Raw genomic sequence first — 21,821 nt, forward strand, 5'->3', positions numbered from 1 at the left:
CAATACAATTAAGTTCTATAAACTTACAGCTAATGGAGATTGAGCAGTATACTGAAGTTCATTCACTGACAGAAAAAAATCCCCAAAACAAGAAATAATTAAATAATTAATGTAGAGTAATGAAATTTTAGGAATACGTTTGTCTGAGTAACGTATTTAAGTGTTTAATGTTGCAAGCTCAAAGGTTAACGTAGGCTCAAGAAAAGCCATTGCAAATGTGAAATACTGGTACATTAATAACCAGTATAATCACCAGCATGTTGAATGCTAGATAGAGTTCCATACCTGTTGGAGACGCTTTGACAATACAGGGACACTTAATGCTGGTCACGGGTGATAATGTAGTTGTCAACCGATCATGTCCAATATGTGCTGGATTGGAGACAGATCAGGTGATAGAGCAGGCCAGGGCATCATGTCAACACACTGTAGAACGTGCTACAATAGTGTTATGTGAGAGAACATTATCCTGCTGGAAAACACCTCGTGAAATGCTGTTCACAGATGGCAGCACAACAGGTCGAATCACCACACTAATGTACAGATTTGCAGTCAGGGTGCGTGAGGTAACCGTGACAGTGCTCCAGTTGTCAAATGAAAACGCACCCTAGATAACAACTGCAGCTCCTGTGTGCCTAGCATGCAGACAGGTCGGTTGCAGGCACTCACATGGCCTCCTCCTAACCAGCACATGGCCATCAGTGGCACTGAAGGAGAACCAGCTTCCATCAGGAAACACAACAGACCTCCTCCTGCCCTCCAATAAGCTCTCACTCGACACCAATGAAGTTGCAAATGGTGGTGATTTGGGGTCAGTGGATTTCACGGTATACAGTTTCTAGTGCAAACCTGTGCTTGAAGTAACCTATTTGTAACAGTTTGTGGTGTCACTGTGGTTCCAACAGCTGTTCGAATCGCTGCAGATGATGCAGTACGGTGCTCCACAACCGTATGCTGAACACGACAGTCTTCCCTCTCGGTAGTGTCACATGGCCATCCAGAGCTTGATCTTTTTGTGACTATACCTTCCCGTGACCACTGCTGCCAGTAATAGTCTGAAGTGACTACATTCTTGCCGAGTCTTTCCACAGTATCGCACAATGAATATCCAGATTCTCGTAGCCCTATTACGTAACCTTGTTCGACTCAAATAGGTGTTGATGTTGTTGTTGTTGTTGCGGTCTTCAGTCCTGAGACTGGTTTGATGCAGCTCTCCATGATACTCTATCCTGTGCAAGCTTCTTCATCTCCCAGTACCTACTACAACCTACATTCTTCAGTGTATTCATCTCTTGGTCTCCCTCTACGATTTTTACCCTCCACGCTGCCCTCCAATACTAAATTGGTGATCCGTCCTACCAACCGATCCCTTTTTCTAGTCAAGTTGTGCTACAAACTTCTCTTCTCCCCAATCCTATTCAATACCTCATCATTAGTTATATGATCTGCCCATCTAATCTTCAGCATTCTTCAGTAGCACCACATTTTGAAGGTGTCGATAGTGATGTCTTTGTCAACTTAAAGGTTTTCTTGTCTAACATGAACTCACTATGCCCAATCTCACTACCGTTCCGGTGCACATTTAGAGCAAACTTGATTTGCATTCTCAGAGGGCTAGCACCACTCTCATGAGACTGGTGTGAAATTTGAATAAACAACATGTTTCAGTTGTAGAAATAAACCTACTAACTCTCATTTATCTCATACACCTGCTTCTTGGTCTAGGATTTTTTTCTCTATCATTTGAGAATAAAGTCATATGGCTGTAACCCCCTGCTTAAATTATCAGATTACCATTCACGAACGCCCCCCAATTGAGTAGTAACATTTCTATATCAGCGTTTCATCTAATTTCTTTCTCAGTAGACCTAGCGTTTTTATCAGAAGGCCATCATGTTTTGGCTCAGGAGTCTCCAAACTAGTCTGCGGGACACATTGACTCCTCCACGAAGTCATAAGGGCCAAGCTCTACCTAGTGGGATTAAAGCTCCAAAGCACTCCACGATCACCGTAATGTAAGGCTAAAGAAATGACGTAATTGCAAAAATCTAAGGTTGTGGAAATAGCTAGCACTGAAACGAACTACGATTTTTATTTAATTACATAATTTTGATTGGTGGACGCACATGACCGAAATTCTGGCGTATTTTATTCTGGCGAATTTCGCCGACAAAAAAGTATGTCACTGCACGTTCTGTATGTATTTTACAACCCAATCAAAAGAAAGTGAAACCTCGCTTAAGAAGCGTCTTCCATAATGATTGATCACTAAGGCTAGTCGCCGAAGTGGCGTCCATTTGAAAGACTTGCGCCACACTCGTGAGTAGAATAAAATGCAAAGAATTTTTTTACTTAAAATGTTTTCGCCAATCTAGTCTGTTAACCTTTTTTTTTCTCCCCACTATCGCACGGACAATGGTCTGTCTGTTTATTGTGGACAGGCAAAAGTTTAAACATGACCTTCCGCTTTGTAAAGATACAGCTCCGAGAATGTCCCGGTGTATTGGTCGCGATAGGCCTCGAAACTCAATTGTTGACAGTATAGGTCATCATCATCAGTTATCTGCTATATTAGCAGGTCCTTTGCCTCTCCATTTTCTGCGATCCATTGCTTCCTTCTTAAGGCTGCTGTATGTTGTACCGTCCATCATGTCATCCAGTATCTGGAATCTTTCCCTTCCTTTTCCCTTCTACATAATAGTATAGATACCACCTCAAATGGTTACGGTGGATGTCCGGCCACCTAACGTGGGCTGGTTTGCCGGCCCTCGCGGGCCGGGTTCGGCCCACGGGCCGTAGTTTGGAGACCCCTGTTTTAACTTATTGAATATTTCCAGGATCATACACTGGAGAGTCTGGGCATATTTTTATGCTGTTATTGATGTCATCGGTTAGTCCACCCTGTACAGAAGTGGTTTAGTAACCCCAAGACCGCGGTTGGGACGAGAACTTACGAGGCAGTCGCTCTGCTTGGGCCCGGTGCAGCCGCCGGCGCAGAAGAGGTGGCAGCACTCGCGGGGGTTGGTGCCGAAGCAGCGACCCTGGAAGCACTGCGGGCTGCAGTTGACCTTGGAGAAGCGCTGGCAGTTGTGCGGGCCCTCGCCCCAGCATCCGCGCTCGCAGCTCGAGTCGCACGGCGTGCACTCGCGCGCCGGGGACGTGAAGTTGTACTCGTACACCAGCGTGCAGTTGGTGCCCGTGATGATCTCGTCCCACACGATCGTGCGGATGTGGCACAGGTTGTAGTTGTTGATGATGCCCACGCTACCGGCCAGGATGTCTGCGGGACGCACACACAAATTATTCTCACTACACCCTCTTGTAACATCAATTATATAGGCCAATTATACAGAGCGCTCAAAGACCAAGGCCCTCTCTACTTCGACCATCATCAGTTATTTTGCTCCCCAAATAGCAAAACTCCTTTACTACTTTAAGTGTCTCATTTCCTAATCTAATTCCCTCAGCATCACCAGAGTTAACTCGACTACATTCCATTATGCTCGTTTTGCTTTTGTTGGTGTTCATCTTATATCCTCCTTTCAAGACACTGTCCATTCTGTTCAACTTCTCTTCTCTGATAGAATTGCAATGTCCCAACAGGCAATTCATTATGAAAACAGAAAAATCTACGCGAGTGAACATACAGTTCCTAAGTTAAAATATTCTTTATGTGTATATATTTCAATAAGACCATTTTTCACACTGAAAAATTAAATTCCTTTTAATTTCAACTACTTTCCTTATGCTAACGTGTGTGAAATCTTAAAGGACTTAACTGCTAAGGTCATCACTGCTTAACCTAAATTATCCTAAGGACAAACACACACTCCCATGCCCGAGGGAGGACTCTAACCTCTGCCGGGACGATCCGCACAGTCCATGACTGCAGCGCCTGAGACCACTCGGCTAATCCCGCGTGGCCAGTCTTATGCTAATTTCCTGGGTTATAGAGAAATCATCAGGAAGTAAATCGGCAGTGTCTTTTTCAGTGAAACATCAGATAGAGGTTCCCTTTTAAATGTTAATATTAGAACACCTTTACTTAGGAGTAATACTGATGAGTGCAGATTGTAGTAGAGTAATAAGTGAAAGCTAAAATACGAACGGAAAAAGAAAAGCATCGACGGAACTACTGAAAAATGTATAATAACACAGGCATCAGAAACGTGGAAAACATGTACAATTAACAAATAATGCTCGGTAGTCTTCTTGGTTCCTGATGGGAAAATGTGCTGGGGTGTCACTTTCGAAAATCACAAACAAGCAGACAAAAAGAAAATTGTGGTGATGAAGAACACAGGTGCACAGGAAATAAAATCCCTCGACTTAACAACAGTTGTGCACATGGTTCTACTTCAAGACAGCATAAGGCCAAAGAAAAATGTTGTGCCAGGTATATCTCTTAAAAGAAGAGAAGGGGAGGGCTGGGAAAGCAAAAGACGAAGTGGAAGGAAGAGGACAGGGTAACCAGAGACGGACAGCAAGCTCGGATTGGGGGAGGAAATCTACAGCACCTTTTTCAAAGGAGTCAACCTGACATTTAAAAGCACTCTGTCTTCAGGCCACGAACGGCCTACCGGTACCATCCGACCGCCGTGTCATCGGCCTTGAGGATGCGGATAGGAGGGACGTGCGGTCAGCACACCGCTCTCCCGATCGATATGATGGTATTCTTGACCGAAGTCGCTACTATTCGGTCCTTGGCATCACCAGGCTGAGTGCACCCCGAAAAATGGAAACAGCGCATGGCGGCTGGACGGTCACCAATCCAAGTGCCGGCCACGCCCAACAGCGCTTAACTTCGGTGAGTTCACGGGAAGCGGTGTATCCTCTGCGGCAAGGCCATTGCCGGAGAACCTGACATTTGCCATAGCGATTTGGGGAAACCATGGAGAGGTAAATCCGGGTGACCGGACGGGGATTTGAAAAGTCGTTCCGCAGGCGAGTCTCAAAATGTGTGCCAGAGAGGGCAGGCTTACCTCTGAGCGCAGGCATCTCGAGCGAGTGCATCTTGGAGAGGACGACCATGAGGGCGAACTGCTCCTGGTGCACGTTGACCTGGAAGAGCGAGCGGCCGCGGATGATCTGCAGCTCGGGCAGCACGATGCGGCGCACGTCGACGTGCGAGATGAGCACGTAGCCGGTGACCTCGCGGATGCTGCTCAGGAAGCTGAGGTCCATGCCCTCGTCCTGCACCCACGTCAGCTCCAGGTTGCCGTCCACGTACGTGCAGTTGGTGTACCGCTCGCGAAGGTTGCGGTAGTGGTGCTCGCGGTTCGACGGCACCGACAGACGCCCGTTGGTGCCGATGCAGACTGCGGGGCACACAAAACAAAACGCCCTGTTATTCTCCGGGGAACGACAGCGGCAATAGCCCCGTGGCTTGGGGGAGCAGCATTCTTCCGAGCCTGTAAAGCTATAATGGATGCATCGTCATTAATTAACAGTGGGATTTATGGAAGATACTCACATATAGGAGTTTATCGAAAGGTTCTCGTCTTTCTAGGTACGTGGGAATCAAATTCCATCTGCTCGAAGGTAACTGAAAGAATCTGGTTTTCTGACACAGGGTGACATTTCGATGTCTACGGAACAGCAAACGAGGTATAGATAATGCTGAAAGTTATGTACCGTTTTTTCACGCAAACCAATCTGCATCTACATACGTACTCTGCTAACCACTGTGCATGCACGGCAGACGGTTGAATGTATGTTTATGTTAACAGGGGGCCTAGAAACGACGGAGAGGCTCCGTCCCCGCCGCAGCCGCTGTGGTCCACTTCACCCCTCCGCCACCCCCCACCGAATGTGCGTGAAATCTTATGGGACTTAAATGCTAAGGTCATCAGTCCCTAAGCTTACACACTACTTAAGCTAAATTATCCTAAGGACGGACGGACACAACCATGCCCGAGGGAGGACTCGAACCTCCGCCGGGACTAGCTGCACAGTCCAGGACTGCAGCGCCCTAGGGTTATTGTGCGGTTCGGCCCCCGGTGGACCCTCCCAGCGAAAGTCCCACACCCGACGAGTGTAACCCCTATGTTTGCGTGGTATACTAATGGTGGTGTACGCGTACGTGGAGAACTTGTTTGCGCAGCAACCCCCGACATAGTGTAGCTGACGCGGAATAAGGGGAACCAGCCCGCATTCTCCGAGGCAGATGGAAAACCGCCTAAAAACCATCCACAGACTGGCCGGCTCACCGGACCTCGACACAACCCGCCGGGCGGATTCGTGCCGGGGGCCAGGCGCTCCTTCCCGCTCCGGAAAGCCTTGCGTTAGACCGCTCGGCTAACCGGGCGGGCTATCGCAGTGGGTTTTTGGCATGTTTCCACATGTTCCAGTCGCTTATGGAGCGCGGGAATGACAACTGCGTAAGTGCGTGCCGTAATCAGTCTGTGCCATCACAGCCACTACACGACCTTTACTAATGGTAGAGTCTTCCTTTAATAGTGGTCCTTGAAATTTTGTAAGTAGACTTTCGCGGGATAATTGCTTCTATCTTCAAGAGTCTGGCAATTTTTTTCCGACAGCTCCGCGACGAGCTCCGGTGAGTCAAACATACTTCTATTCGTGCCGCTCCTCTTTGGATACGCTCGATATCCCCTGTTAGTCCTCCTTGTATGGAACGCAAAACTGATTTGTAAGCAGCTTCCTTTGTAGACTGACTGCATTTTCCCAGTATATTGCCAGTGAATAGAAGTCTACCACTTGCCATTACCTACGACCGAGCCCACGTGATTATATGCCACAAATTGTTACTTCAGGTATTCGTGTGAGTTGACAGATTCTAGTTTGTGGCTCATTGATACTGTACTTACGGGATACTACGTTTCTTCGTTTTATGAAGTGCATAGTTCTATGTTTATGAAAATTTTAAGCAAGTCGTGAATATTTAAATCACGCTTAAATCTTATCCAGACTTGATGAAATATTTCAGCAGGTTTTTTTTTTCCACAGTACTTCAATATAACTAACTGCATCAACTGCGAAAAGTCAGAGGTTGCTATTAATATCGTCAGGCCATTAATATTCAACATGAACAACAAGGCCCCCAACACACTTCCCTCAGGCACAACTCAAGTTAGTTCTACTTCAGTCGATAATTTTCCATCGACTGAACTAACTTTCCACAATTTCATGCTCCAAACTTGGTGAAATTTGAGGTGAATGTTGCGAAAGTTCCGTAATCCTGAAACGACGATTTTCATCACGTACAACTATTTTTAAAATCAGTGCACCATCGCCTCACTCGTCTTTCACCCATTGCTCCCTTTTCGTAACATCACAAAGGTCGCCGTCAATTTCAATTGGTTTTCAGCTTTTTGCCAACAAAAACCTAATCACAGAACGTACCTCAGAAGTGGAGGGATTTTCTGTGGTGTCACCGACAGACACCACACTTGCTAGGTGGTAGCCTTTAAATCGGCCGTGGTCCGTTAGTATACGTCGGACCCGCGTGTCGCCACTATGAGTGATTGCAGACCGAGCGCCGCCACATGGCAGGTCTAGTCTAGAGAGACTCCCTAGCACTCACCCCAGTTGAACAGCCGACTTTGCTAGCGATGGTCCACTGTCTACATACGCTCTCATTTGCAGAGACGACAGTTTAGCATAGCCTTCACCTACGTCCTTTGCTACTACCTAGCAAGGTGCCATATTCAGTTACTATAATTACTATCTTCATGAATGTATTCTGAACAGGTAATATTGTGAATCATGTACCGTCAAGACCGATGTTCATCATTAATGGATTAAAGTTAAGTATCAAACTAATTACGTCCGCTTTCTGAATTCTCATTCCTTGTCATGTTCCAGACCTCACGTCAGTGTACAGGGTGTTACAAAAAGGTACGGCCAGACTTTCAGGAAACATTCCTCACACACAAATAAAGAAAAGGTATTATGTGGACATGTGTCCGGAAACGCTTAATTTCCATGTTAGAGCTCATTTTAGTTTGTTCTTCCACCTACGCTCAATGGAGCACGTTATAATGACTTTATACGGGATACTCTACCTGTGCTGCTAGAACATGTGCCTTTACAAGTACGACACAACATGTGGTTCATGCACGATGGAGCTCGTGCACATTTCAGTCGAAGTGTTCGTACGCTTTTCAACAACAGATTCGGTGACCGATGGATTGGTAGAGGCGGACCAATTCCATGGCCTCCACGCTCTCCCGACGTCAACCCTCTTGACTTTCATTTATGGGGGCATTTGAAAGCTCTTGTGTACGCAACCCCGGTACCAAATGTAGAGACTCTTCGTGCCCGTACTGTGGATGGCTATGATACAATACGCCATTCTCCAGGGGTGCATCAGAGCATCAGGGATTCCATGCGACGAAGGGTGGATGCATGTATCCTCGCTAACGGAGGACATTTTGAACATTTCCTGTAACAAAGTGTTTGAAGTCACGCTGGTACGTTCTGTTGCTGTGTTTTTCCATTCCATGATTAATGTTATTTGAAGAGAAGTAATAAAATGAGCTCTAACATATAAAATAAGCGTTTCCGGACACATGTCCACATAACATATTTTCTTTCTTTGTGTGTGAGGAATGTTTTCTGAAAGTTTAGCCGTACCTTTTTGTAACACCCTGTAGTTCTCCCCTCCTCACGCCAGCCTGCGTGAGTTAAAACACATGCATTTCGGCCTCCACTCGTAACACGGTGTTCGCTCTTCTGCTAACACAAAATTTTCTACAGCAGTGCACATTTTAACACACCACAGACACCAAAGTAGCGGAGAGACAGGTCGCACACTACCACCGCTGGATGGGTACTGAGTGTAGAAATTTATGGCACCAATATGGCGGCTGCTGCCCCACCAACCGCCGCGATAGAGCAAAACATCTGTTACTTTCTGGATAGCCCTCGTAATTCAAGTATAAACTGTACGAAGCTGTTGCAGATTTTTCTACTCATTTTATGTCGAGATCGGCGATATAAACTCCTTCCCGCTATCCAGATTTAGGTTTCCCGGGGTTTCCCTTAACCATTTAGGCGAATGTCGGGATGATTGCTTTGAAAGGGTACGGATAATTTAATTTTCAAATCCGAACCTGTGCCTCGTCTGTAATGACCTCGTCGATCGTCGATTATACGCTAAACCCTAATCCTCCTACCGTGTATGTGTTCCAGTTACGCATAGAAAACAGAGTGCACTTTGTGAAGCAGCGTGTTATCTCGTGAAGCGCGGCCGGCGGCACACAATAGCCGGTCTTTAGCGCAGCTTCCCTCGCCATGAGCGCGTCCCCTGTAGTGTGTAAGCGATGACGCAGGAGGTGACGCCAGCGCAAGTGCAGTTGGCTGGCGTTCCGCGACGTGGGCGCCCCGTGAATCAGGCCGTGGGTCAAGGCTGCCGATTCTAACGAGAATTCCTCCACTTCCGTGCAAACTCCAGCACTGCGTCCGAACCCCGCTAATTGTTCACAGTGGCCTGCGAATACGGCAGGTGCTGCCCGTTTTGCTTCATTATCACAGCGAGCGTTTCGAGCAACCTCTGTATGCGCGAGTTTCAGTGCTTGACACTGCTGCTGTGGAAAGTTTTCTCTGCACAGTACCGCTCTGCAGATGCAGACACTGACAGGTGTCGTGATACAGAAACACTTTTACGAGGGTCACTCCAAAATAAATGCACACTATTTTTGTAAAAATGCAGTTTTCATTCTGCATGTGTGAAAGGTTTTACAGTGTGTAGATACATCCTTCCCGCTTGTTCTCAAACGTAGTTCAACCTGTTCCCGTGAGTGGCTCTGTCACAGCATGTCTTCAAGATGGCTACTACACTTGAGGTTCGCCAGAAGCAACGTGCGGTCATAGGATTCCTGTGCTGTGAAAACGAGACAGTGGTAAACATCCACAAGAGGTTGAAAAAGGTGTATGGAGATGCTACTGTCGATCGCAGTACAGTTAGTCGCTGGGCAAGGAGGTTACGTGATGAAAGCGGGCACGGAAATATTGAGGATTGTCCTAGCAGCGGCAGGCCTCGTACTGCACACACTCCAGACAATGTGCAGAGAGTTAACGAATTCGTAACTGCTGACAGACGCATCACAGTGAACGAATTGTCACGCTACGTTGGGATAGGAGAAGAAAGTGTTTGCAGGATACTGAAAGTGTGCCAGATGGGTTCCCTGGATGTTGACAGTGGCTCACAAAGAAACAAGAAAAACGGTATGCAGCGAACTTTTGGAACAGTACGAGAATGGTGGAGATGAATTTCTTGAAAGAATTGTCACAGGTGATGAAACATGGCTCCATCATTTCTCACCAGAGACGAAGAGGCAATCAGTGGAGTGGCATCATGCAAATTCACCCAAGAAAAAAAAATTAAAATCACACCTTCTGCTGGAAAAGGTACGGCTACGGTCTTTTTCGATTTCTAAGGACTCTTGCTTGTGGACATGATGCCAAGTGGAACCACCATAAATTCAGATGCATATGTGACGACACAGAAGAAACATCAAGCTCGACTGAGTCGTGTTCGACCACATCGTCAAAAGCAGGATGTTTTGCTGTTGCACGACAATGCAAAGCCACATGTCAGTCAAAAAACCATGGAAGCGAGTGCAAAGCTCGGATGGACAACACTGCAACAGCCGCCTCACAGTCCTGACCTGGCTCCATGTGACAATCATCTCTTTGGGAACCTGAAAGACTCTCTGCGTGGAACAAGGTTTGAAGATTATGAATCCCTTGTGCACGCTGCTAAACAGTGGCTCCAACAGGTTGGTACAGAATTTTATCGTGCCGGTATACAGGCGCTGGTTCCAAGATGGCGTAAGGCAGTTGAGAGGGATGCAAATTATGTGGAGAAATGAAAATATTGTTCCTAAAGGATGTATCTACACACTGTAAAACTTTCAAACATGTAAAATAAAAGACGGATTTAAAAACATAGTGTGCATTTCTTTTAGAGTGACCCTCGTATTTTGTACCATCCCCTCCCTGTCGTCAACCTGTTACAAAGCACAGTTCTTTATTGTTGTTTCACACTTACAAGGATAAAATTTTGTTGACACTGTGACACCTCCACTTACACCTGTAGGTACCTGTGTGAACTAAAAGGAAAAAAAACGAAGAGCTTCACTGTAGAGTGTGCGTCTTAAACATTTTTTTTATGTTGTCTATAGAATGTCGTGACTATTTCGACAAGAAACAGCAACCCACGCAATTGTTATGGTGTTTTATTTTGCCACGATTTTCAACTGTGAGCTTGTTTTCGGTGCTGAGCTTCACATCTAGGGAGAAAATCTTGCAATAAGATGCTGACCGCGTTTACAGGTGCCTTCTTCTGATCGGCTCTGTGGTTGTGTGGATGACCATGGTGAGTTCTTATGTAGTGTAATGCAGTATTGTTAGCAGTGACTTCGAAGTGAAAAATGATAAGAAAATAAAATCCGGTGTCGGTGAATAACTTCTTTCGAACAGTGGCCACCCGGCTGAACTTAAACTTCCAACTGATCGTCATTAGTGCCATATCTGTTCTCTCTCTGCGACCCTGCAGAGACGTTCGGAATTTAAACCAGGACTTTGGTGCAGAATACAGCGATCAAGGACTTCCTTCTTGTTGTATGCAAAATTCTAGTAATAATTCTTTTTCGTAGTCAGAATGAAAACTGGCCACGTCTAGGTTGAACGCCATTGCCATAGGTGCTTCACAAGATACGAAATCAGCAGTTCTACAACTGTTAATCTAGAGAAATATGTATTTCTCTACATAAATCACTGTGGTAATTTCTTTTACTTACTGTTTCAAGAGATGTATCGACCTGAAGATTAGCTGAACTTTATTCCGATTAACGTACTCGTACAACGGGTTTTCCATCAACGAAAGATGTATTTTCTTTCCGCGTGCCTTTTTACGGTAATTAATGGTAAGCTTAACAACACAGCGCCCATTGTTGACATGCCGAAATTACATGTTAGAGGATGTAAACAACAGAAATATTTTGCAGAAGACGATAGTTTTGCGAGCTAAAGAAGAACAAGGTTCAGGATGACCATGATTGCTCGACGAACCCTCCACTGATTCGTTTCACGCGGTACGCACACGGTGTACAAGAGCTTTTAATTTTAAAAAAATCGGTTAATTGTCGGCCCTGCATCTTGTAGTGACTGGTGACAAAGGATTACATCAACTCTCACTATGAATCCTTTGATGCCGTTCTCAAAATCAAACGATGTACGGTCGTTATCGTGTTGCCGGATGTGGTGCACTGTAATGAATAACACAAGATGATTGAGAAAATTATTTAGATTTGTGATAGGCGTTACTATCGGGATAGTTTTTTTGAAGCTTCAGTCGAAGGACGCAACAAATAATTGTACTCTAAAGCAAGCAGTATACTTACAGACTGGGCTCGTTCTACCCATTTCTCTGCTGTCCAGACGCTCTCCGGAAGAATTTGATGGAGCGAAGATTCTACTTTTGCAGAGAATTTGCGCTTTTTGCCATATTGTTACGTGAACTTGTGGAATTCAGACGTCTGCGAGAACGATTCTGTTGCGTACTGTAACACCTACAGCGCCTCTTGGTGTTGAAAAACAAAAATAGCTCTATGTCCTTAAAATATCAATTCAAAAATGATCCAAGTCCCTCCACAAGAAGTAATTACGAAAAATAAATAAAAAACAAATAGAGGGAAATATCTAGTATAGGAAGCAAAAGAAAAGAAAAGGAAAATTTAATTATAAATTTTAGGATCATGGGAATGGGGAAAAGCTGTAGAAAATATTAAAATATTAATTATTCCAATACGTAAGAAAATAAATATCGTAGTCATAGAACGTAGGTCTGGGATACCAAAGATAGTGTTTATTAAAGTATAAATAGCCATACGTTGTAATTACGATACTCCAGTCTCTAGTCTGTTCTAGTTCGGAAGTTATTTAGGACGTACAGCTTTAGAGAACAACAATTGGGACTTTATTAAACGGGCATCAAAAATAAATCGTGACGAGATTGTTTTTTAGGATTGCCAATTCAAGAGTTTAATTTGGACATTTATCAGATTAGATAAAAGGGAAGGTGAACAGTAATCTCTTTGGCTTTAATGTCAATTCGTGTGAATATTTAAACGCTTTACCGAATTGAGAATTTCAACTGGATTCGGACTTTGAATTGTGATAGTGGGAAACTTTAACTTCACGCGGCTAGTGATCATAGACGCGACTAGTTTGCGGATATTAAATAGAAATAACTTATTTACCGAAAGTGACAGGATATTATCTAACATCTCTGATGCTAGCGGGAATCGTACTTAGACATCTAATTAAAGAACTGCTTTGAATGAGATCGTATGAGTGAACCTATTTATTAATAATTCTTGTCAATAAACTGACGTTTGCAATTTGAAACATAATACAAATCTTGAACATTAATTTTACATTAATAAAAGTTAAGGTTACGTGATCTATGCCAAGAACAAACTAGCGATTCGTAACTAAAACAATTGCACGAAAGGTTAAAGTATCGTCGTCTGTAAACATTGGTAGTAAAGCTACTAAAGATTTTTTCTCTCGGTGTTGGGAAGACTATACGTGTAGTGACCCACGTTTAACATTGAGTTTTAAAAGTAATCAAACTGATACTTGGCCGGGGCAATATTAAATACAAGTAAAACCCTTCAATGACAGTCAATGTGTAAAAAATAAAAAATAAAACTTACACCTATTGGATGAAAAAGCGAAAACGGAAAAAGGGCTGCTACAGTACGCAACAGGGTGCACCATTGCTACTCGTAGAAATTTATTTTGTTTAACTGGGACGCTCTCGAGATTGGTACTGGCCATTAACGACGAAATTTCAAAGCCGCAAATGAGCACAGACACAAACAGATTTTGAATATTCTCAGTTGATCCCTCACGCTGTGCGAATGTCCTCTGTGGTCGGCAGTTATTTCGTTTATTGTATAACGTAAGGCTGAAAGCCTGCACGGGGGCGCCACAGGTGTGAATTGGCAGGGGCTGGCTGCTCCGACGCGGCCGGAGCGCGTCCTGGGAACAACGCTACATACAGGTGGCCGGCAGCCACTTGCCGGATGCCCGCTAATTTCGGTTTCTCGCAACACGTTGCGCCAACGGCTCCCAGCAGCCGGGCTTCCTGAAGCAACATCGCCGGATTTTGCTCGGAACCAGAGTCCTGTACTTTACGAACCTGTCGTCGAATTGCAGAATGCCTTGGCTTGTTCACTACGGCTCCTGTTATACGACGCACCAACGAGTGTACAGTCGACTACATCTCAAGTAATACAATATTACCATGTAAACATTGCATTATGATCATCGTGTCTAATCGCCGGTTCACACGCCGGCTGTAGTAGCAACTTGCAGTCTAGCCGACTCGTCATTGCATCTCGTAACACACGCTAAGATTCCCGAAATACGACATGGCTTTCATCTGGCAAACGTAGTGGGTACTTAGGGGTTAAGCTTGTAATGGTACTTGAATTACGTAACCATTACGGCACCACACCTCAACCTCTCGATACCAGCAATATTCTACTGTGTTTCTGTAGAATAGTTAACACATTTCTGCGACAACATTCAGATTTGATTTCATTAATGCAGAGGTTCTTCGATACATTGATATGTTTATATTGCAATGATATTATTTTTATGTGTATTCTTTCGTTTGTCACTATGATCTTTGACGTACCTGTAACTGATTTCTGGGCGCGTAAGCGGCTATTAGAGAGTCAAGTGTTGGTCGTCATGTCAATAAAATTCTTCTGGGTTAGAGACCGCATCGTCATTTATAAAATTCCAACGTTTCGGCGTCTTGCAACAGACGCCGAAACGTTGGAATTTTATAAATGACAATGCGGTCTCTAACCCAGAAGAATTTTATTGACATTGACAACGGCCGTGGAAGCCTACGGTTACATTTGGTCGTCATGTTGAAAAGACGCAAATTGTAGTGAGTTTATAAAATGCGAACTTTAACAGTGAGGAAGTTTAATCTACAAGAATGGTTTATGCCGAGAAAGGCAAAGGTCCCGAGTTCGAGTCTTGGTCGGGCACACAGTTTTAATCTGCCAGGAAGTTTCATATCAGCGCACACTCCGCTGCAGAGTGAAAATCTCATACTGGAAACATCCCCCAGGCTGTGGCTAAGCCATGTCTCCGCTATATCCTTTCTTTCAGGAGTGCTAGTTCTGCAAGGTTCACAGAAGAGCTTCTGTAAAGTTTGGAAGGTAGAAGACGGATACTGGCAGAAGTAAAGCTGTGAGTACCGGGCGTGAGTCGTGCTTCGGTAGCTCAGATGGTAGAGCACTTGCCCGCGAAAGGCAAAGGTCCCGAGTTCGAGTCTCGGTCGGGCACACAGTTTTAATCTGCCAGGAAGTTTCTTATTCAAAAGCAATTTATTAAATTAATTAGTTCTGTTGTCCAAGAACGTAACCTTCTGTATCGTGTGTTGCTCGTCTGTGATTTACCGTCATTATTTTTAACGTCTGTGGCGCGGCGGCTCATGGGTGAGCTGCCAAACTCCGAATCCAAATGTCTAAAGTTAAATCCCCAGGATATTTCTCAGCATACGGACGCTGTACTCGCGCAACGTTTCAGTGAACTGGCGATGCTCTGACAATGAGAGGACGAGTCGCGCATGTGTCTCAGCCCGAACAAGGTGAACACTGCGGAAGCAGCGACTGATTTCCAGGTAGCGCGAGTTTTGATCAGAATAACTGAGTGGTCCGATCAAGGACACAACTCTTTCGAACGCCTTCAGAATTGATTGCGTGAAGACGAAAGGTAAATCGTGTGTTCGTCGATCTGAAGAGAAAGTTAAATTTTATAAAAGAAAAGAATGGAATTTGGCGATTAAGCTCCAGGATACCGATCCAAAGGTCCCAGGTTCGATCTCCGGACAGTGTTAATATCTTCATCTCTCACTTATCACCTCTTCCACGTCTGACAACGTCAGTTAAACTGAAAAATTCGTAATTGCATTGTGGTTCGGAATCCGTGTTAGTTTGTGCGTTCTCCTATAACTCTGTGAGTGATTAGTTCAAAGTTCGGGGAAAGGCAACAGTATACCTGCTCCAACTGGACAATATTACCATGCCTGGAAAAGCACTGTGGGTTGCTGATAGCTTTGGTCACGTACAGCAAAACATTTCACATGATTATAGTCTCTCTCTCTCTCTGACTCTCTCTCTCTGTCCTCTCTTTTTCCCTCTGTCTGTCTCTCTCGCTTCCCAGTTATTTCCGTGGTCTCCTTGGAAGGTAGTCCAGACAACTATTTCAGAAGCGTATTTGTCAGTTCCTTATGGTTTCTGAAATTGGAAAAACCCCTTTTGTTGAAGAAAACTTTATTCGGCTGCACCTATATATTTAAGACGTCTTGCGCTACGATTCTGCCAGCACAGCATCATTAAGCTACTTCAGCAATGGTGTAATCTATAGCGTGTTATGATGTTGCACCCTATTATTCTTAAACTTCATTAACTGTTTATTTGGCATGTGTATCTGTAACTCATTATGTGTGCCAAGTAACCTTCCCATTCTTTTCAATAGGTGTTCTAAATCTTCCCTTGATCGGACGAGCTATATCATTTTTGCATGAGAGTTTATTCCATTTGAATTTGTAATCTGGATTATGTCATTTTCTTTCATTTTCTACTCCGTTTCTTCGCCCTGCAAGCTACATATCACTGACGATAGTGGCTACCCCTTGCCTTTTGCATTTATTAACACTAGATTATCTACTCTGCTTTTTTTGTAGATTGATTTTTCGCACACTTGTAGGCACGCGCGCGCTTGTGTGTGTGTGTGTGTGTGTGTGTGTGTGTGTGTGTGTGTGTGTGTGTGAGGGGACGGGGGGAGGGGGGGGGGGGCGGGTGCAGTTTCTTCGTCGGAGGAAGGGAGATTAGAACTTAACGTCCGCTCGACGAAGAGGCCATAGAAACGGATCGAAACGTCAATCAGGGAAGGAAATTGGCAGTGCCGTTTCAAGAGAACCACCTTAGCTTTTATTTTAAATGATTCAGGGAAATTAAGGAGAACCTAAATTTGAATGAACGAACGGGCTGAACCGCCGTTCTCCCGAATACGAGGCCAGTGTCAGCTTCTTAGTGTCCGAATGAAGGAAAGACGCTTAAAGTCTCATGGAAATCAGTTGTATTAGAAACGGAACACTAGGTTATTTGTTGGAGAACGATCGTGAGGGCCGGCCGGAGTGGCCGTGCGGTTCTAGGCGCAGGTTCGAATCCTGCCTTGGGCATGGATGTGTGTGATATCCTTACGTTAGTTAGGTTTACGTAGTTCTAAGTTCTAGGGGACTGATGACCACAGCAGTTGAGTCCCATAGTGCTCAGAGCCTTTTGAACCATTTGATCTTAAGGAAGTGTCCTTGCATTAGGTGAACCACGGAAGTCTTCGCCATAGGAAGTGATGAATGTTAAGAAAAAGACTATGCCTCAATTAACGGTACGATTAGTAGGAAACAAACCTACTCTCGTTTCGAAAATCATTTATAAAAATAGCCGGTCGCTGTGACAGAGCGGCTCTAGGCGCTTCAGTCTGGAACCACGCGACAGCTATGGTCGCAGGTTCGAATCCTGCCTCGGGCATGGATGCGTGTGATGTCGTTAGGTTAGTTAGGTTTAAGTAGTTCTAAGTTCTAGGGGACTGATGACCTCAGAAGTTAAGTTCCATAGTGATCAAAGCCATTTGAATAATTTTTGAATTTATAAAAATAGATTTCAGTGCATCGTATTTATGTGCATTGCTGGTTTTGTTCGTCAGCAACCGTCGTATGAAAGCTCAAACTATCTTCCTCCCCCTTACCCCTTTACATGCAATTACACATCCATCATGTAATACTATTCAGAATGAGATACTGAAATAAACCCTTATGCCCACAAGTCAGAGCTGTTATAGGCGAGTTAAAATGACCATTGCCTGTTGAATACAGGTACGTTGAGAAAGTTGGTGCTGAGACTGTGTTTCATACTATTCTTCTCTCTTATCTGCAGAACAAGCCGTGCTGTCAGCCTTCGGCACTAAGCTTCAGAGGGAGAGGTGCAGCGGCGGCCTGGTCGGAAGAGATGGCCGTTGTTTTTCCACTGTTGGTAGCGCTGGGCCGCCTACGCGGCGTGACGTCACCGAGAGAAAGCTACTCTCGGCTGGGCTGAGCAGCGGCTGCTGCAAGCGGCACGCCCCGCTTGCTGGACCTTACAAGGCTCCGCTGTGTACCCGCTGCTCCTCATCCGTCACACGCTGCAAGTGCTCTCCGCTTCACGGAAAGCTCGGCAGTACTGACTGTTTGTAAAACCCTCACTATTTTGGCCAGAGTTCTTACGATCTTTTAAGAGCTATTCCACTCTGCACCTTCTTGAATAAACCGAGTGACAAAAGCTGAGTCACGTATGTAAAAAAAAAAAAAAAAAGGATCACAGAAAAACTTTGTAACTGATGGGGTTCCCTGCGTCACGTACCTGTTCTCACTGCGAACTGCAAATACGACTTCCGTTACGTGAATAATTGCTGGTACGCCGGCGAACGTACAGGGTAGCGCACGAAATGTGTTACCAATTGTTTCTTTCACAATTTACGACGCACATTAGATATCCCGCTGGGATCCCTACAGCAGTACCAGCAGAGCTTGGAAAAACAAATGAGTTACGAAATGATGTGTAATTCACGATACTGCCGCTAGGAGACTAGTAAGCAGTAGAGTTGGGCAACACTGTTCTTTTTCCCGATTCGATTCCTACGATTCAATCTCACATTGCGAATCGATTCCTAAGATTCGTACACGATTCATTTTAGTCTGCGATGGCACGATTCTTACGGAATGCAAAAAGTTCTACATCTTACTCTCAGATGGCAGGACATGTCTGAAATTGTCAATGGGGTTAGAATCGAACCGTGTCATGACAAGATATGCCATAAATAGTTTATTTATAAGTAAACATGCATATGACGTTACAAGTGTGATTCTCGATTTATATATGTAATGCCTTAATTGATGAAAGGTCACGTTTGATTTGATTGCATCTAATTGTTTTATTGCAGTATGCCAGGAACGAGGAGTCGATTTGATCGAAAGGTGGTGCAAAATGGCTTCCTTTGTTCACACGCATCCTCCACTTGACTGCCATCTGGCGGTCGTATTCATTCGGCCCGAATCGGCATGTTCGGAAGTTGCCTGGAATCGTCACAACTCGGAAACACGCAATCGTTCTTACGATTCTTTTGAACGACGATTCGTCCGTATCACCATTCTATTCTTAAGATTCTTTATTCAGAGTCGTTCAAATGAACGACTGATTCACGAATCGCCAGAACTCTAGTAAGCAGCAATGGCTGACAATGGAAGACTGACGACACAGCAACGATCGGCAATTGTGTTACTTTTTTTATGAAACGAAAAGCCTTGTTGTGACTCAGAGGCGTTATCGACAACAGTTTAACACACGATGGGTCGCTTGCAAGAAGACCATCCACAGGTTGTACGATAAATCTGTACAGGAAGGAACAGTATTGGAAGCGAAACGACCTCGGCCTAAGCCTCTTTGTTCGCCGGAGAATATTGAAGCGGTACGAGTTGCTGTACACAGAAGTGCCGGGAAATCGTGCAGAAAGGCAGCAGTGCAACTGGGAATATCCAGACGCGTCGTTCAACGCATTCTTAAAAGTGACCTCCATATGTACCCATACAAGATGACCTGTAAGCAGCAGAGACTACTGTTTGCTCAGTGGGCGGAGGATAGGGAAGAAACTCTCAACAATGCAACGTTTGGTTTTCAGACGACACATTTTCACTTAGATGGTGTGGTTAACAAAGAAAATGTACGCTTTTGGGCCACTGAAAACCCACAAGTGCTTCATAAACGACAACATTATGCTCCGAGGATTACAGCGTGGGCAGCAATTTCTAGTCACGGACTTATTGGACCCTTTTTCTTCGAAGAAACTGTGAACAGCGACCGTTATTTGAGCATGCGTCGCAATATCTTCATTCCACAGCTTCTTGCTACTGCCTTTCCCTTCAACACGCTGTGGTTCATGCAAGATGGGGCAAAGGCCACATACTGCAAACACTGTGTTGGAGGTTTTATACGAGCATTTCGACATGCGTATCATTTCACTCAGGTTTCCAGGTTTTCTTCAGTGACGGACAAAATTGGCCCCCAAATAGTCCAGACCTCAATCCATGTGACTTTTTTCTTTAGGAGTACCTAAAGGAAAAAATTTTCCCGGAACGTCCACGTGATTTAATGGAGCTCAGAAGACTTATTCTTCAAACTTGAAGTGAAATTACGGAAGACATGTGCCGTAGGGTAATCACAAACTTTAGTGTTCGTTTGAAGGGAGTTACAAAACGAAATGGTGGACATATTGAGCATGTGCTGAGTTAGAACAAATCTCCATGGACGGCTCTTCATTGTAGTATATGCTCCTTTCAGATTGTATTGACAATAAAGTTTATATTTAAAAAAAAAAGGTTACATTTCTTGCGCCACCCAGTAAATACTGCGGTAACATGAATGTTGAACCAAACTCCTAGTAGACGCCGCTGTATTTTATGTAACATGAAAAGATGCCTAAGTACATGTAGCTTTAGCAGAATATTACAATAGCGACGATTCTATACCACCAGTATATGTATACCATTATAGACGGATCTTCTGCCCCCCTCCCCAGCCTTCTTTTTAAGATTAGAACGACGGTGCATCTTGGCTTTTCCACGCAAACAAAGCACTGGTGTGAAGAAAAATGACAGAGGAATTATCCTAAGAACTTTAAACTTTTCAACCGCACAGCCACCGAGGCACTCTTAAGCAAACTTTGAGTGCAATTTCAAAGCGAGGTGGCGCAGTGGTCAGCACACTGGACTCGCATTCGGAAGGACGACGGTTCAATCCCGCGTCCGGCCATCCTAATTTAGGTTTTCCGTGATTTCCCTAAATCGCTCCAGGCGAATGCAGGGATGGTTCCTTTGAATGGGCACGTCCGACTGCCTTCCCCGTCCTTCCCTAATCCGATGAGACTGATGACCTCGCTGTCTGGTCTCCTACTCCACAACAACCCAACCCAACTACAATTTTAAGCGTGTGTACCGTAGTATCTTTCTCTATAACAACGATATACTTATAGATTGGGGGCGTGCAGAGACTGAAGGAAGCGTGAAATAAGCATTATCAATGAAAGAGAAGGAGGGTGGGCGCAACAAAAAAAAAAATGTATCGAAAGAAATCTGTGTTGTCATCTTGGACGAAATGCGAAACATTTCACGTAATGTAGGTGAGGATGGGACTGAACTAATGTCACCTATTTCTTCTCAACCTTAAGATTTATGGGCAGCAACATAGCCTTTCAAATGCTTCCTCCGGAAAGTCATCGTCTCAATTTGGTGGTAAGGTCGTCATTCCTTATGGGACTGATACACTTGTTATTCTGTTGCTCTCTTCCTTTCAACTTTGCCAGTAATAATATTGGTTCGGAGCAGTTGTTGCGTAGAAGATGGTAGATGTAGTCGTGTTTCGTTTTCTTCATCATGGTCGCAAAGCTTCTTTATTCCAAAACCTCTTCATTTGTCGCACTGTCGAGACACAGTATTCGTAGCACTCGTCGCAACATTTCAACACTTTCCCGTTTATATGTTTATTTTCCCCAATCATGTTCTGTGTGTCTGAGACGTGGCTTGCTACACTCCACACAAAAGCTTTTATAAACTATTTCTTTATTTCTGCACATGTTAACTGGGTTATCTATTTGTTAAGTGTTCTTTTCCCAAGCAATTATTGACCTTATCTACCGCTTGTATCTTCTATCAGAGTACTTAATCCTGGCCAAAT

General features: G+C 44.5%; 1 protein-coding gene across 4 annotated transcripts in view; it reads right to left on the reverse strand.

Annotated features, from left to right (window-relative positions):
* LOC126268110 (epidermal growth factor receptor) overlaps positions 1-21,821 on the reverse strand; it is a 706,996-nt gene that overhangs the window by 17,369 nt on the left and 667,806 nt on the right. For all 4 annotated transcript variants that reach the window (XM_049973626.1, XM_049973624.1, XM_049973623.1 and 1 more), the window contains 2 exons: positions 4,983-5,318; positions 2,955-3,280 (listed from right to left, as the gene is read on the reverse strand). In XM_049973626.1, the coding sequence (XP_049829583.1) occupies positions 2,955-3,280; positions 4,983-5,318 (662 nt within the window). The remainder of the gene's footprint in view (positions 1-2,954; positions 3,281-4,982; positions 5,319-21,821) is intronic.

The sequence above is a fragment of the Schistocerca gregaria genome, chromosome 4 (assembly GCF_023897955.1).
Source record: "Schistocerca gregaria isolate iqSchGreg1 chromosome 4, iqSchGreg1.2, whole genome shotgun sequence".
NCBI classification, from domain to species: domain Eukaryota; kingdom Metazoa; phylum Arthropoda; class Insecta; order Orthoptera; family Acrididae; genus Schistocerca; species Schistocerca gregaria.